Source organism: Theobroma cacao, chromosome 2 (assembly GCF_000208745.1).
Source record: "Theobroma cacao cultivar B97-61/B2 chromosome 2, Criollo_cocoa_genome_V2, whole genome shotgun sequence".
Taxonomy (NCBI): Eukaryota; Viridiplantae; Streptophyta; class Magnoliopsida; order Malvales; family Malvaceae; genus Theobroma; species Theobroma cacao.
Genome location: NC_030851.1, coordinates 5,671,257 through 5,685,322, shown reverse-complemented (window position 1 = coordinate 5,685,322; position 14,066 = coordinate 5,671,257). Strand labels below are relative to the sequence as shown.

General features: G+C 37.6%; 5 protein-coding genes across 6 annotated transcripts; 2 read left to right on the top strand and 3 right to left on the bottom strand.

Annotated features, from left to right (window-relative positions):
* On the top strand, positions 7 to 3,714 carry LOC18608053 (probable protein phosphatase 2C 63). The gene is made up of 4 exons (XM_007042528.2): positions 7 to 385; positions 1,148 to 1,521; positions 2,252 to 2,488; positions 2,616 to 3,714. The coding sequence occupies exons 1-4, from the start codon at positions 121 to 123 to the stop codon at positions 2,883 to 2,885; spliced, it is 1,146 nt and encodes a 381-aa protein (XP_007042590.1). The 5' UTR covers positions 7 to 120; the 3' UTR covers positions 2,886 to 3,714.
* Positions 4,487 to 5,912, top strand: LOC18608052 (zinc finger SWIM domain-containing protein 7). The gene is made up of 5 exons (XM_007042526.2): positions 4,487 to 4,842; positions 4,949 to 4,970; positions 5,104 to 5,209; positions 5,441 to 5,548; positions 5,644 to 5,912. The coding sequence occupies exons 1-5, from the start codon at positions 4,686 to 4,688 to the stop codon at positions 5,743 to 5,745; spliced, it is 495 nt and encodes a 164-aa protein (XP_007042588.1). The 5' UTR covers positions 4,487 to 4,685; the 3' UTR covers positions 5,746 to 5,912.
* LOC18608051 (3-oxo-Delta(4,5)-steroid 5-beta-reductase) lies at positions 6,095 to 7,624 on the bottom strand. Its single transcript, XM_007042525.2, has 2 exons — positions 7,472 to 7,624; positions 6,095 to 7,365 (listed from the first exon to the last, which is right to left on the bottom strand). The coding sequence occupies exons 1-2, from the start codon at positions 7,601 to 7,603 to the stop codon at positions 6,232 to 6,234; spliced, it is 1,266 nt and encodes a 421-aa protein (XP_007042587.2). The 5' UTR covers positions 7,604 to 7,624; the 3' UTR covers positions 6,095 to 6,231.
* LOC18608050 (pentatricopeptide repeat-containing protein At5g02860) lies at positions 8,218 to 11,758 on the bottom strand. Of its 2 annotated transcripts, none has more exons than XM_007042521.2 (2): positions 8,863 to 11,758; positions 8,218 to 8,622 (listed from the first exon to the last, which is right to left on the bottom strand). In XM_007042521.2, exon 1 carries the CDS (start codon positions 11,565 to 11,567, stop codon positions 9,111 to 9,113), a length of 2,457 nt encoding a protein of 818 aa, XP_007042583.2. In that variant the 5' UTR covers positions 11,568 to 11,758; the 3' UTR covers positions 8,218 to 8,622; positions 8,863 to 9,110. The 2 variants fall into 2 exon arrangements, with proteins under 2 accessions (XP_007042583.2, XP_007042585.2); XM_007042523.2 differs by having other exon boundaries at positions 8,218 to 8,511.
* On the bottom strand, positions 12,234 to 14,000 carry LOC18608049 (protein TRI1). Its single transcript, XM_007042519.2, has 2 exons — positions 13,548 to 14,000; positions 12,234 to 12,607 (listed from the first exon to the last, which is right to left on the bottom strand). The coding sequence occupies exons 1-2, from the start codon at positions 13,839 to 13,841 to the stop codon at positions 12,491 to 12,493; spliced, it is 411 nt and encodes a 136-aa protein (XP_007042581.2). The 5' UTR covers positions 13,842 to 14,000; the 3' UTR covers positions 12,234 to 12,490.

Below are 14,066 nucleotides of genomic sequence, written 5' to 3'. Positions count from 1 at the left end.
ACTTAAACTACTCTCTCTCTCTCTCTCTCTATTGACACCAAAAAAACCAAACGTCGAACAAATAAAAAGAAGAGAAGAGGCGGCGGAAGGTTATTCCATAGCAGAGGATCTTTCGAAAGAATGATGATGTTGCGGTCGCTTTCCAGGCCGCTTGAACGTTGCCTTGGGTTGAGGGCTGGTGGGGATGGTCTGATGTGGCACGCTGACCTCAAACCTCACGCTTCCGGTGATTACTCCATCGCTGTGGTCCAAGCGAACAACAACCTTGAAGATCAAAGCCAAGTCTTTACATCTCCTTTTGCTACCTACGTTGGTGTCTATGACGGACACGGTGGTCCTGAAGCTTCAAGATTTGTCAACAAACATCTCTTCCCTTTTCTCCACAGTAATTATTATTCTCATCTCTTACAGCAATTTCTCATTCTTTTCTCTTGGGTTTTGGATATAGAATATGTTCTTTATTTTGCTTTTCTAGGAGAATAAAATTTTTATGGTACTTGTTGCCTTTTTATATTATTGGATATGGGGGTGTTTTTGCATCTATGCTGCTATGCATGTGGCCCTGCCTTTGCATGTAAAATTTTTGCGTCTTTTTGATTTGCTATTACATGTGCATAGACTGAACATATAGTCTTGTGTATGGGCATGGCAGGCAAACCTTAAGCCCTCAAGGGAATCATCATAAAGCATCAAATATTTATCCGTTAGTTATACACAATTGTTATTATGTTCTTTCTCTTTTTTGTTTTAACGGGCAAAGAAGATTTTGTTGTAAATCTCTTTTTTTTTTTTTTAACCATTATTTCAGGATGTGTTCGTCAGTATATGGATATCTGGGAACAACTTACTAGTGTTTATCATGCATGTTTTATTTGGATGTTTTCAATAAGTACACCTGTGTATAAAATGAATAAGAACATAGTCTGAATTTGTATCTATATGTGTTGGATAGTGGACTTTGAACTACAAGATTCAACAATCAATAACAAGTATAATTCAAGTTTTTGGCACCTTTCACCTCTCTTTTTTTTGGCTTTTGGCCTACGTCATTGATAATTTTGCATGTGAAATCTAAAAAGAGTGATGGAAGGCATAATGGATTCTTGTCACTCCCTTTGACCTTTAGTTTTTCTATTTTTATTTGTAGAATTTGCTACGGAACAAGGGGGATTATCTGCAGATGTTATAAAGAAGGCATTCAATGCAACTGAAGAGGAGTTTTTGCATTTGGTGAAGCAATCATTGCCGCTGAGGCCTCAAATTGCTTCAGTTGGATCATGCTGTCTAGTTGGTGCTATTTCAAATGATGAGTTATATGTGGCAAACCTTGGTGATTCAAGGGCAGTTCTTGGCCGGAGAGTTTCAGCGGATAAGAAAAATATGGTTGTGGCGGAGAGACTGTCAACAGATCATAACGTTGGAGATGAGGATGTCAGAAAGGAGGTTGAGGCACTTCACCCAGATGATTCTCATATAGTGGTGTACACCCGTGGAGTTTGGAGGATTAAGGGCATAATCCAGGTACAGTTCTGTTGGCAAGTCGATGTATTAGAGTTTAGGTGTAAATCTGTCAGTTTGAGGAATAGGAAATGTATTGGTTCTAGGAATAGTCAATGAAATCAGTATGCCTTTTTACCTTTTTGGTGCTTGACAATTAATCAGCTTTGTATCTGCCCCAAAGCAGACTCAAATTTTGAGCTGAGTTGATTATTGCCATCCTTTTTTTGTCCCAGGTATGATTATTGGTAAAATCTTTTTCATATTTACGCACATTGGTGTCTTTTATCAGTTTCCTTTTGCTTGGTGGAGAGGTATATTTACACACACATATGTTATGCGTTGGAATGAAAGCTATTCTAAAAAAGGGTTGTAGTTTCAACTTTTCCGGGAATATTTTCATCCAACTTCTGGTACTGTCTCATCAGCTGTGTGTCAAATAGTATTGCCTTCTATGCATGAGATGGGTAAATGACCCCTGAAGCATATGCTAAGCTCATGTAACTACAGAGAGTCTTTTCTCTGTTCTTTTTTTTTTTTGTTTGCTTATTTTTTCTCTTTTGGTGATTTCTTTCCCTTAACTTTAGCAGGCTACTGGAGCTTTATTCTTCAATCCTTACATGAGTTGAGGGAATAAGATTCATTAGCTTTTAATCTTACCCCAGATTGTAATACTCCGGATAGTTGATTAATTAATGATTTTAGATCATGTGATGGATTGTGCTGGTCTAAGCATTTGTTTTTCTTAATTCAGGTGTCGAGATCTATTGGTGATGTTTACCTGAAGAAACCTGACTTTTATAGAGATCCAATCTTTCAGCAATTTGGAAATCCTGTTCCCCTTAAAAGAGCTGCAATTACAGCAGAACCTTCTATCCTTATTAGGAAGCTTAAGCCACAGGACCTTTTTCTGATCTTTGCATCCGATGGCTTATGGGAGCAGTTGAGTGATGAAGTTGCTGTAGACATTGTTTTCAAAAACCCCAGAGCTGTGAGTATTCATGTTTGTCTTGTCAGTTAAATTAGTGGAAATGAATTCTCACTTTTATCTTTGAAACAAACTATAAACTTCTCCATAGCATTTTGATATTCATTTTCAAATTGCTGAATATTTGCAGGGTATTGCTAAGAGATTGGTAAGAGCTGCACTTCAAGAAGTTGCAAAGAAAAGAGAGATGAGATATGATGATATTAAGAAAATCGAAAAGGGAATAAGGCGCCATTTTCATGATGACATCACTGTGATTGTAATTTATCTTGATCAACCCCAAGGCTCTTCCAATAACAGAGTTAAACAAAATGCCATGAGGTGCACAACAGCACCTGTGGACATCTATTCCTTCAATGCAGATGAAGCAGATGAGGATCTGCTTCAAACAATATCCTGAATACAGCAGAATTGAGTTATAGAGTAGCACACTGACGTTTCATGTAAGTTTATTTATGTAAAGAAACACAATGATAGCTGGGATCAGTTCTGGACGTAGGAGTGTTGATTGGAGAGAATATAGAGTTTGGAAGGTAATGAAGTCACTGAAGGATATAAGGTGGATGCTGATGGAAGCAGGCTGGTAGAGATTTTCATTTTCCAAGTGAAGGAAGCAGGCTGGTGTGGCTTTTCCAAGTGAAGTTCTACCGCATTCAGTCATCTGTCAGATTCTTGGCCTTTACCTTTTTTGAAGTTGATATCAATGCATCCCAGAAAAATGAAGGCATCATTTTTGTATTGTTTTATTTGATGTTCATAGTCAACATGATAATCTGTTGCTTCATTACCCCCAGTTTCTCCAACTCATTCATTCTTCCTAAAATCCACCATATCTGCAGATGGGAAGCAAGTTAAATTAAGACATCATGGTTGAGAATATTGGAAACTGTGCTGTACTTCTTCTTTTCTTTTAGAAGTGGAGAGCACCAACACAACAAGATTGCCTTGTAATTTGGATGTCTAAAATAAAACAGAATGATGTTTAATACCAATATTGTAAGACAGCTTCCTTCGATTGAACGGCAACTAGCAACCTATGCGTTAGGTGCAACGAACAGACCAAAAAGATAAAGCGACAACCAGTTGCGCCCAAACTAAGATGTTTGGTTACTTTAACTTGTCCATTGATATGCAAAAGGAGAAGACGGTTTTTTTTTTTTTTTGTTTTGAACTTTGTCAATATGTTTTCCAATGTATAAATAGAAGTCCAAGTATGAATTTTATGTTTATTTAAAGATTATAACGGTTAATTAGTCAGATAATGAGTTAAGACTATACTATTTTGTTTTAATTGATTATACCAAGTCAAAGAGAAATCGTCGGTGTCGTAAGATGTTAGGCAATGAAGGAATTACATTATACTAGTAATAACGTCATTATGTTGTGATATTCGCTTTTACGCGAGTTGGTTAAGATTCCCTTGTCAAAAGAAAGTGGCCAAAACAATGGTCAAACTCAAATACGTGACTTCAACCAAAATAAATACAGCAAAGAAATATCTGCCATTTGAGTTAAAATCTTGAATTTTTTCTTTTACATAATATTTAAAAAAATTTTAAATTATTTTAAAAATTTTAAATAAATCATTATTTTTTTATTATGTTAAATTAAATTTTATATTTTTATTTTAAATTAAATAAATTCTTAAAATTAAAAATTAATCAATGATCATTAATCAAAATTCACTTATCATTTTTATAACACTAAATTGAAAAGCTAAAAATACATGTAATCGTGTCATTATCCCACACAATATGGCAAATAAATATATCATATGTCATAAAATGTGAATATTATTTTAATTAATAATAATTAATTAATTTTTAATTATAAAAATTTATTTGATTCAAAATAAAACAAAAGTATAAATATTTGAATATAAATATTTACTTTAAATTTTTTTGAGATAATTTAAGAATTTAAAAAATATATTATATTTTTTTATTATTAAAGTCCAAGAATTTGACCATTGACCATCACTGGTATAAGAACGTGAAACAAACGGAGAGAACAAATTGAGTGAGAGATTCACAAATTTTACATTTATGTGAGGAAAAAAGAAGAAATAAAGAAATCTGTTTCGGTGTGTCTCGCTCGGACAGTAATCGAAACCAGCCCTTTGGCAGTTTCACTTGCATTGGAAGATGGCACTGCTCGACTTCTGCTGCTCTGGAAGCAGCAATTTGTTCAGATTTTCGTCATGGAAGCAGTAAGAAACTTCCAAACTACTAATTTGGCTGGAGGATCGCAATATACCTTTTCAAAATCTGCGCTTTTTTGCAAGCCAAAGAAGAGGATGACTGCAAGCCATTTGGTCGCTGAATCAGTGTGGAAAACTATTGAGTCAACTCATTCAGGTCCTTCCGTTTTCCCCTCTATCTCTTCTTTCTTTCTAATACTATCATTTTTCCTTTTTAATTTCTATTTGGTGATCTTATGTACATGCTGTGTCAAATTGGCCAGTGAGTGAGGAGCAGCTATCAATGTAAGCAAATGCCTATCTTCTTTAATCTTTACTACTTGGACTTAAGAAATTAGATAGGATTAGAAATGGGTACTGATTAGTTCTTTAAACTATTACTCTTTTTTTTTTCTATTTTTTTTATCTTGAATTGCAGCTTGCATTTCTTGTTTGGTAAAAACTTTGAGAGAGCAACTAGGATAGTGGACCAAAGGGGCGTCAAGAAGATCTCTGGTGAGCCCAGCGGTCGTTCTATCTTTCAGGTTCATTCGCTTCTCTCCATATCAATCTCATTTTGCACAACCTTAATATAATATCCTGAACTGTATGTATATATATATTAGAGTTTTGGCAAATATAATCCGAAAAGTTTGAAAATTTGTCAGTGACTGCCTTGCTGTGAAATTTGGGTAATTTAGGCAAATGCCATTGTAACCATTGTCCCAAAAATTTGTCTGAAATTGGGTTTCTTTCTTGTTATTGTGTTAATTTAGGTTGTGGGAGAATCTAGGAGGAAGGAGGAGTATTTCTGTTTTCCTGAACACTATTGTGCTTGTTATTCATTCTTTTATGATATAGCTAACAGAGGAGAACAACTTTGTGTAAGATTGTGTTATTCCTTCTTTCTCTCCACACCTTCTCATTTTTCTTCTTTTTACTGCTTTTAAAAGGTTTTTTTGTTTTTTTTGGGGTCTAGTGTAAGCATCAATTAGCTGCAAGACTTGCTGGATCATTGGGAGCTTGTGTTGAAGTTAAAGTGTCTGATGAACAGCTAGCATTATTGCTTTCAGAACTCTAGATCTTTGTAATGAATTAACTCTTTATTTTTTAGATAAAGAGGTAATGCTTGAGAAGTTAGCATGTATGGGATTTTTGTTTTATAATCAAAGGAATAGCCAGGTAAAGCATCTAGAAAATTCATCCAGCACACTACTTGTTTTGTCTATTGAACAACATCATTCTCAAGTTCTTGGCTGTTAATATTTTGCTTTATTCTCTTCTTGCTTATGTATTGGTTCTGAACAGGCATTGCTCAGCATTCCTGGTTGCGACTTTCTAACTGCTAATCCCTTCCTATTATGTGGCCAGACTTTTCTTAATGGCTTTTTAAGATTACAGTTCCACAATATTAACAATTGTCACAATAATGAACAAAACAACAATCAAGTCCTGTTCGAGAAAATCAGAATCTACTTTGTATGTTTTCCACTGTAATTAACAGGTGGTGAAAAAAAAAAAGAACAAATGCAATCCTCTGTAATACAACATTTAGTGAAATCTCAAATCAAGGTACAATCTTGTGAGTTTTCATCTTATCAATCCAAGAATTGAAGGACGTTTTCGAGTTCCTGAACCCAACGAATCCATGCTCTTTGCTCTTGTTCATGCTATCCAACAACGACTTTCCAGAAAGCACTGCATCAGCAAACCGCCATGCCCCTACCTCATTCAGTTTTGTAGGCACAAGACCCTTCTCTCTGACGATCTCATCCCACAATGGGCCCTTGTCCTTCATCATTTCAACCAAGCTGTGCCTCTCATCGCTTTCATGAAATCCGTAATCTTCAATCCCAAACTGCTTAGCTAACACCTTCCATAAATCCTTCCACTTGAACACATCTCCATTGCTGCAATTGAAGGCTTCATTTTTCGCATGCCGATTCAGTGCTGCCCATATCTGATGCTCTGCAATCAAATCTGCATCTGATGCATCCCAATACCCATCCCAAGCTTGACGACTCCCTGGAAACCTTAATGGCTTGCCCTCATGCTTACAAATCGCTGCATAAACGCATAGACTGCCAACTATATTCATCAAACTACATGGAGAGAATCCAAAAATCACTCCAGGCCTATGAACTGACCATGTCAATCCATCCTTTTTCTTTACCTCTTCAAACAAAACATCCTCTAGTGTATAGCAAAAATTCAAAACTGGAAGCCTTGGAAGATCCTCACGAAATGGAGGATCATGGGGCTGAACCTTGCCAACCGAATCGAAAGGACCGGTGTAATGTCTACGCCCAGTTTGCAAGCATACATGTTTCAACTTCGGTGCATTCGGGATTACAGCTTTCAACACGTTGCGTAGCATAGTACCATTGACCATGCAATTTTCAGCTTCACTTGATTTCTTAGCCCATGCAACATAAAATATGTGAGTGACATCCTTGAGTTTTGATAGTTTTTCTTGCGTTTCTTCTTCATTTGAGATGTTACATTGTATGTAATCAATAGGTAGGGCGTTAGTCCAGGCAGGGCGGGGGCGACGAGCTACGCCATAGACCTTCCAAGGTCCTCCTGGAATATCGGAGAAGGGAAGGATCTCGGCGAGGCTGCTGCCGACGATGCCAGTGATGCCAATGACGAGGGCAACGCTCTTGTACTTGGATGGTTCATCGTGCTCTTCCAATTTTTTCTGTAGAATTTGACCAAATGAAAAACTTAGTTTATTGAGACATAGAGACAACTAAAGAGAGAAAATAAACAAATTGATCACATAAAAACGTATCGGCTTTGCTTACCCTTGCAGCTCCTATGGCCCCTGCCCACCACCAGCTCATTTCTTCTGATTGCTGATATGAAAGAATGCTCAATCTGCTCTCACAAATTGTGTTCCAAATTCCTTTTCGTTCCGTTCCTAATTTTATACTCATCCTCTTCGCAAAGTGACGTGTGTGTTTTATATGTAAAATTGATGCGCTGTACAAATCATCCAGCCTTATCCACTTATTAGCTAGGCATTAGCCAAGTTGAGTCAATTCTGGTTTCGTGGATATCTCTGGCTAACTACGAGGTACATTGCTGTTGATAATGGGAAATGAATATATAATAAATTAAAGCACCACATCCACTCAGATTTCGAAGACTCTAATTTGTTTATTAAACAGATATTAAAGGGCATATAAAAATTATAAATACTATGGACTTGGAAGTTCGAATTATGGAACTACCCTTTCTCCTGGAAATAAATCGGCACGTAATTGGCGCAGACGGATATGGCACCCGTAGACAGACTATAGTTTTCGTATAAAATAAAAATTAAAAAATAAAAGGCAAAAAGGAGGTATACGGGTTGTTAATGAATCATTGCCGCCGTTATGGAATTTCAGACTCAGAATTGGTCTAATTTTGGCTTACTCTGCCCAGCTTGTTAACACCTCAGCGTACAAATCATTCTCGCGTGGAAGTCCCAGCGTCCAGAAAACACCCTTATCTTCTAACATAATATTATTAATCATTGCTACAAGTAATAGAATTTGAATTTTCATTGGGAAAGTAGGATTGATTTATATTAAGAATGAAAGATGTATTTACAGATAGGATCTAATGAGAATTAAAAAGAAACTTCACTTAACACTTAGGAAAAGGAAAGGAGGAAAGAAGGTTCAGCCGTCACTTATGAAAACAATGACCATGAGAAACAACAGTAAAGACGCCCGTAAACTAACCACTTGAATAGAATTCCAATCGCTGTTGTAAATTGCCCCATTCCTGTATCTGTCGTTTCTTCCCTGGGTTGGAATATATCCTGATGCCATTTCATTCACAAAGTTGAACCAATCTAAAAGATGACAAAGGGCTAGGTTAATGATGGCTTGAATCAACTCTCACTGACAACACGAAGCTTCTTCAATTACATTGTGAATAAACAAACTTACAATCACCGGCATACCTGATAATATATAATTAACATCTAAAAGTTTTAATATCATACTAAGTTTGAGAAAACATTGAAACAGAAAATCCAACTTGCAGAGATATGGTACTCATGTAACGGTAAATTACATCGAAAGGGATATTTATTGCACAAATGAAACCTATTATATATTTCTTTAGATAACAATTTTACAGACAAACTATGTTAACTGCACAATGATTTCTATTTGATTGGTACAAAACTGATTGCACATACCTTGGGAGTTTTTCAATTCCCCCCTTTCGTCATTCCTGTTTCTTGTCTCATCACTCATCAGCTGTACAGTGTTCTCCCCACAAGACTAGCTAAATACACTCTAAGCCTTCTAAAAGCTAAGAGTTGCATATTAACCCCAAGGAAAAACACAGAATCGTGTACAACATGACCATTTCTGCTTTCTCTCTCTGTGCTCAAACAGTAATAACACAGTCCAGATAGATTCTTTTTTTATGGAAGACCATCTTCTATGACCATTTTTCCACAATACGCTCTGATAGTCTAATTTCCTCCTCCTTGGAAATATGCGGATCTAGCTTCTGAAGGTTGTTAACAAATGTACTTGCCTCATCCTGGTGATTGAGTTTACAATATCCATCTATTATGGAGTTGTATGTATTCTGGTTTGGTTTACACCCATGCTTAATCATGTATCTAACCACATCAATAGCCTCCTCAAACATGGTATCAGCTGCATAACTTGCAACAAAGGTATTGTAAGTGATAACATCAGGCATAAGGCCGGAATTGCCCATTTCTGAGAAGATCCGGGAAGCCTCTTTCATTCGACCATTTCTACAATAGGCATAAATAACAGTGTTATATGAAATTATATCAGGTTTTATACCTTTTGCCAAAACTTCCCTTAGAACTTTTTCTGATTCCTCAAAATTTTCAGAGCGGCTATACATATACATCAAACTATTGTAAGTTGTCAAGCTAGGAGTAAAGCCACTCTCATTCATGAAGGTCAAGATCTCATTTGTCTTGGAAACCATCTGCCTCCTTCCATATATTGAGACCATGGCATTTAGAGTAGTTATGTCAGGTGAAAATCCTTTCTTCCTCAATTCTGAGAAAGCACGCTCTGTTTCCACAAGAAGGTCACATTTACTATTAACCAAAACAAGTGTCTTTAAGAGCACAGCATGAGGTTCAATGATACCAGAATATATCTCTTCTGCAAGGGCATGCATCCGATCTACCTGCTTCCCATTGGCATAAACATGAAGCAAAGAACAGTAGGTTAGCTCATTGGGTTTACACCGACCATCTTTCATTTCAGCAAGTATTTTCTCAGACTGTTTCCAGAGCCCTCCCCGTGCCAATGCTGCCAAAACAGCATTATAAGTAGAAAGGTCTGGGGTAACTCCAGCTTCCAGCATTCTCTTATAAACAGACATGGCTTGATCAAAAGAACCACAGCGACTGTATGCACTAATTAGGGTGTTGAAAGTGTCCCTTTCAGGTACAAAACCCGCTCTTTTCATCTCCTTGAATACTCCTGACACTTCTAAATCTATCCCATTTTGCCCAAACACTGCCAATAGTGTATTCCAAGTAACAATATCTGGTGCACCATTGCAAGCCTTGATCTCATCAAAAACGTTCATCATCTCAGTAAACTTTCCTCGGTTACCGTGCATCTTAATTAGAGCATTGAAAGTACAAATATTTGGCCTGCAACCTGCACTTCTCATCTCCTCGAAAACCCCCATCGCCAACTCATCTTTCCCGGCCTTCTCAAATCCTGACAAAAGAGTGGTATAGGTAAAAACATCAGGCTTAATCCCTTTTCCCTCCATCTGTCTTTTCAAGTCCATTGCCTCCTCCAGTAGACCATCCCTAGCATAAGCAGAAATCAACGAATTATAAGTCACAGTGCTAGGTGTAAAACCATTAAGTTCCATATCTTTTAAAACCTCCACGGCTTCCTCAGGTCGCCGAGACTTCCCGTACACATCCAACAACGCATTATAAGTGACATTATCCGGACTAAAACCAGCCAATTTCATTTCATCAAAAACCAAAGCCGCTTCCTCATGCAAAGACCCTCTACGGCAACAACTTATAAGCGTATTATAAGTATAAGCATCCAGGCCAACTCCATCGCTCTTCATCCCATCAACAAGAGCCATGATTTTACTCCAAGGCATACCCATTTTACCATACACATTCAAAATTACGTTATAAGTTATCAAAGTAGGTTTGCAACCCTCTTCCTCTATTTTCTTAAAAACCATCATGGCTTCCCTATACCTCCCACTACTGGCATATGCAGTTATCAAAGAAGTATAAGCATAAACATTAAGATTAAACCCTTCTTTATGCAAGCTATTTAACAAGTTGGCAGCAACAGATACCCTCCCTGCTTTTCCTAACATACTAACAATAACAGCAACAACAGAATTATTCAAAACCAAGTCACAGTCTTTTCTACCCTTAACCCAATTGAAAACACCCAAAGCCAAGTCATGTTTCTTGTAAAAACCTAAACCTTTAACAATTCCCAGCACTTCAGCAGTCAAAAAATCTGTTTTTGCATCTGGGTTTTCTTGGTATTGCTCAAATAACTTAGCCAAAACACTGTCAAGTTGATTGGAATCAAAAGAAGAGTCAATTAAGGAATTGAGAACCTGCTGACCCTGAGGAGACAGACGGTTATGAGTCCAGGGCTTCCCACGGTTGAGGTCACGTGAGCGGCCGATACGGGTCCGGGTCCGGGTTCGGGCTTGTGGGTCGATGGGTTGTTGGGGCTTGACGCTATGGCGGAGGAGGAGGTCTTGAAGGATTGGAGTTGAGGGAGGTGGTGAATTGGGTAGTAAAGTTGGATTTTGTCGTTGGTTGTGGGTTTGGTTTAAAAATGGGGGTTTTGAAGGTGGAGGATTTGGAAGGAGTAGAGGTAGAGCTAGTCTCTCTGCCATTTAGACAGATTATGAGAAGGTTGAAGCGTTTCTATGGTTCAGCAAGTCGAGCAGATAGAGAGAAAGAGAGAGGGAGAGAGAAGAGGAGTTGATTTTTTGCAAACAGCTGGTGTCCTCTTCGTTATCATTGTAACAAGATAATTAAACAGTCCACACTCTCTCTGTTTAAGTTTAGAAGGCTGGGGACAAAGATATGAGAAGAGGATATTTTGGGAGGAGGGAGATTCGATTCCCCTGTGGTTAAGAACGGACTAGATTCTATGACCAATAAAAGCGTGCCATGTCAGCTGTGAATCTAGTCAAAAATTGGTGCTGTCCGCCTTTAACCTTGGTAAATTTTTTATTTTGTTGTCAATGGAAGTTGATTGTGCTCCAAGCTCCCAGCTAGTTTACTGTAGTTCTTTTTGGTTGCAATGGATCATCCTTGTGTTGGCAAATACTATAACCAAATCTCTTATAATAGGCAATGATAGCGAGTTTTCAAAATGCTTATACAAAAAGGGTAACCAGTCTCGTTAGTCCTTGCTGATTACCATTGTTCATGAACAATATCCCCTCCTCCCTCAGTGCCAAAGATTGTTAAAGCTATTTTGAAACCAGATCAATCAAGTGATAACCAACTTAGTACTGATTTGTAATAGAAGCCATTTGTTAACCGCTACTGCAAAATTCCAAGATCTTCAGATGTTGAATAACACGCATAAACTTAGAAGGCACTATTAATATTGCATAACAGTCCACATACTAGGGAATTCAGAAACAACTCTTAAAAGAGTACTTCTGTACGCAAGTACTAATGCTAAAAACATCAGTAATTGAAGAAGCCAGAAAGCATGGTTTTCTCCAGTATCCTCAACAAGGAGATAGGCCCCATAAACAGAGGTTGTTTTCTATTTTTCCAAACTGCCTCTCTCTGGGATCCATCAAAGAAAGTGAGGACTAATCAACCCAGCTACTTCAAGAAATCCAACCCGATCTTTTCCTCCAAATATCTTCTTCAGCTTCTCATCACAAATTATAACCCTCTTGTTCTCAGGGTCCTAAAGAAATGGCCAGAAAAGAACCAAGTCAGTTAAAGGCTACTAGGTTTGTAATTAAATAAAAAAATTCAGAGCTTCAGTACACAGAAATTTCTACATCCATTAACAAAGGACAAATAAAAATGAAATCACAACCCTGGTAGCTAAAGTTCATGATACCTTTCATTCACAACCAAAGTTATATACATCACTTGGAAAGTTATCTAGTAGAATCAGCTTAATTACAAATTCAAATGTCTCTCAAAGCATACGTGTACAGAACATATCTCAAGCAGAAATAGATACTTGAGCCATCAGATTCCCCCGAAGGCTTCTTGGTAGTAATCAGAAGTCAGAACCACATAGAAAATGTCGCCTAACTTTAATAGGTCTCCAGCATAATAACATCAGAGTCATTATGATGAATGCCCCAAAGTCAGGCAACAGCATTAACTCTTGTCAAGGTATTGGTTTTCTAGCATTCAAAGCTTCTCTTTTATCCAAGAGGACTATCTGTAAGTCCTTAGCCAACTAATAATAATACACTCTTCACAGAGAAACCAACTTTGATATTACAGATAACTCATAACAATGAAGCCCACAGTGCAGTGTAATCAATGAAATTGCACATAGTTATGTTCAGCAACTTCAAATAGAGAAACTTACCTACATAACCCCAGTTCCAGCATATAAACAGCAAAAGTTTATCCAAAACACAAAACTGAAAACCCCTCAAATGTGAACACCATATCACTATGTACTATTTACCAAGAAAACCAAATTATACATTCACAGTAACAAGAAATGAAGAAATAGAGATAAAATCCATCCAAAACCAAAACCCTTCCCCATTCCCACCAACCAAACACAACCTTATCCGTACACAGAAACACATTTTATTAAAAAATATATACTATTTTAAAGAGCAAAACAAGAGGGAAAGAGAAAAAGGATAATGGACCTGAAGATTGTGCTCTTTAATGTAAGCCCAAATCCGCTTAAGAGCTTGAGTGCGGGGAATTTCGGGGTCTCCAACCACAGCTTGCATCTCAGCCGACACGCGTTGCGGCTTCATGATACCACGTGGCTGTCGGGTACCGGTGGCGGGCTTTGAAGCCATAGCTTGAGTCACGACTCGCCCCATGCGCACGTTAGTGGGAAGAGGGAGACGGAGAGAGGAAGAAGAGGATTTGGCCGAGAACGACCCCGTTTGGGACGAGATGAAAGTGGAGAAAATGGCCGAAGAGGCTGCCATTTTTCCGTTTTTGTTTGTTTGCTTTGGAAGAAGAAGGGTTTTGTGTTATCCTCTGGCTTTCTGGATTTTGGGTTTGTTTTTGAGACTGAGATGAGATATATATGGGGTTTTTTGTTATTTTTATTTTCCTTTCAATTTCCTTGTTTTAGCGTGAATTGTGAGAGGGAATGTTTTTGGAGCCCGCCTTAAATCATCAGACACGTGAATTTCGAGAGGGAAGTTACG

What these genes read in the sequence shown, in the direction of transcription:
- LOC18608053 (XM_007042528.2), top strand. Translation starts at nt 121, where the DNA reads ATGATGATGTTGCGGTCGCTTTCCAGGCCGCTTGAACGTTGCCTTGGG. An exon ending in TCTCTTCCCTTTTCTCCACA is followed by an intron (nt 386 to 1,147) that starts GTAATTATTATT and finishes TTTTATTTGTAG; the next exon opens with AATTTGCTACGGAACAAGGG. An exon ending in TTTTCAAAAACCCCAGAGCT is followed by an intron (nt 2,489 to 2,615) that starts GTGAGTATTCAT and finishes GAATATTTGCAG; the next exon opens with GGTATTGCTAAGAGATTGGT.
- LOC18608052 (XM_007042526.2), top strand. Translation starts at nt 4,686, where the DNA reads ATGGAAGCAGTAAGAAACTTCCAAACTACTAATTTGGCTGGAGGATCG. An exon ending in AGTGAGGAGCAGCTATCAAT is followed by an intron (nt 4,971 to 5,103) that starts GTAAGCAAATGC and finishes CTTGAATTGCAG; the next exon opens with CTTGCATTTCTTGTTTGGTA. An exon ending in GCGGTCGTTCTATCTTTCAG is followed by an intron (nt 5,210 to 5,440) that starts GTTCATTCGCTT and finishes GTGTTAATTTAG; the next exon opens with GTTGTGGGAGAATCTAGGAG.
- LOC18608051 (XM_007042525.2), bottom strand. Translation starts at nt 7,603, where the DNA reads ATGAGTATAAAATTAGGAACGGAACGAAAAGGAATTTGGAACACAATT. An exon ending in GGGCCATAGGAGCTGCAAGG is followed by an intron (nt 7,366 to 7,471) that starts GTAAGCAAAGCC and finishes CAAATTCTACAG; the next exon opens with AAAAAATTGGAAGAGCACGA.
- LOC18608050 (XM_007042521.2), bottom strand. Translation starts at nt 11,567, where the DNA reads ATGGCAGAGAGACTAGCTCTACCTCTACTCCTTCCAAATCCTCCACCT.
- LOC18608049 (XM_007042519.2), bottom strand. Translation starts at nt 13,841, where the DNA reads ATGGCAGCCTCTTCGGCCATTTTCTCCACTTTCATCTCGTCCCAAACG. An exon ending in TTAAAGAGCACAATCTTCAG is followed by an intron (nt 12,608 to 13,547) that starts GTCCATTATCCT and finishes CCATTTCTTTAG; the next exon opens with GACCCTGAGAACAAGAGGGT.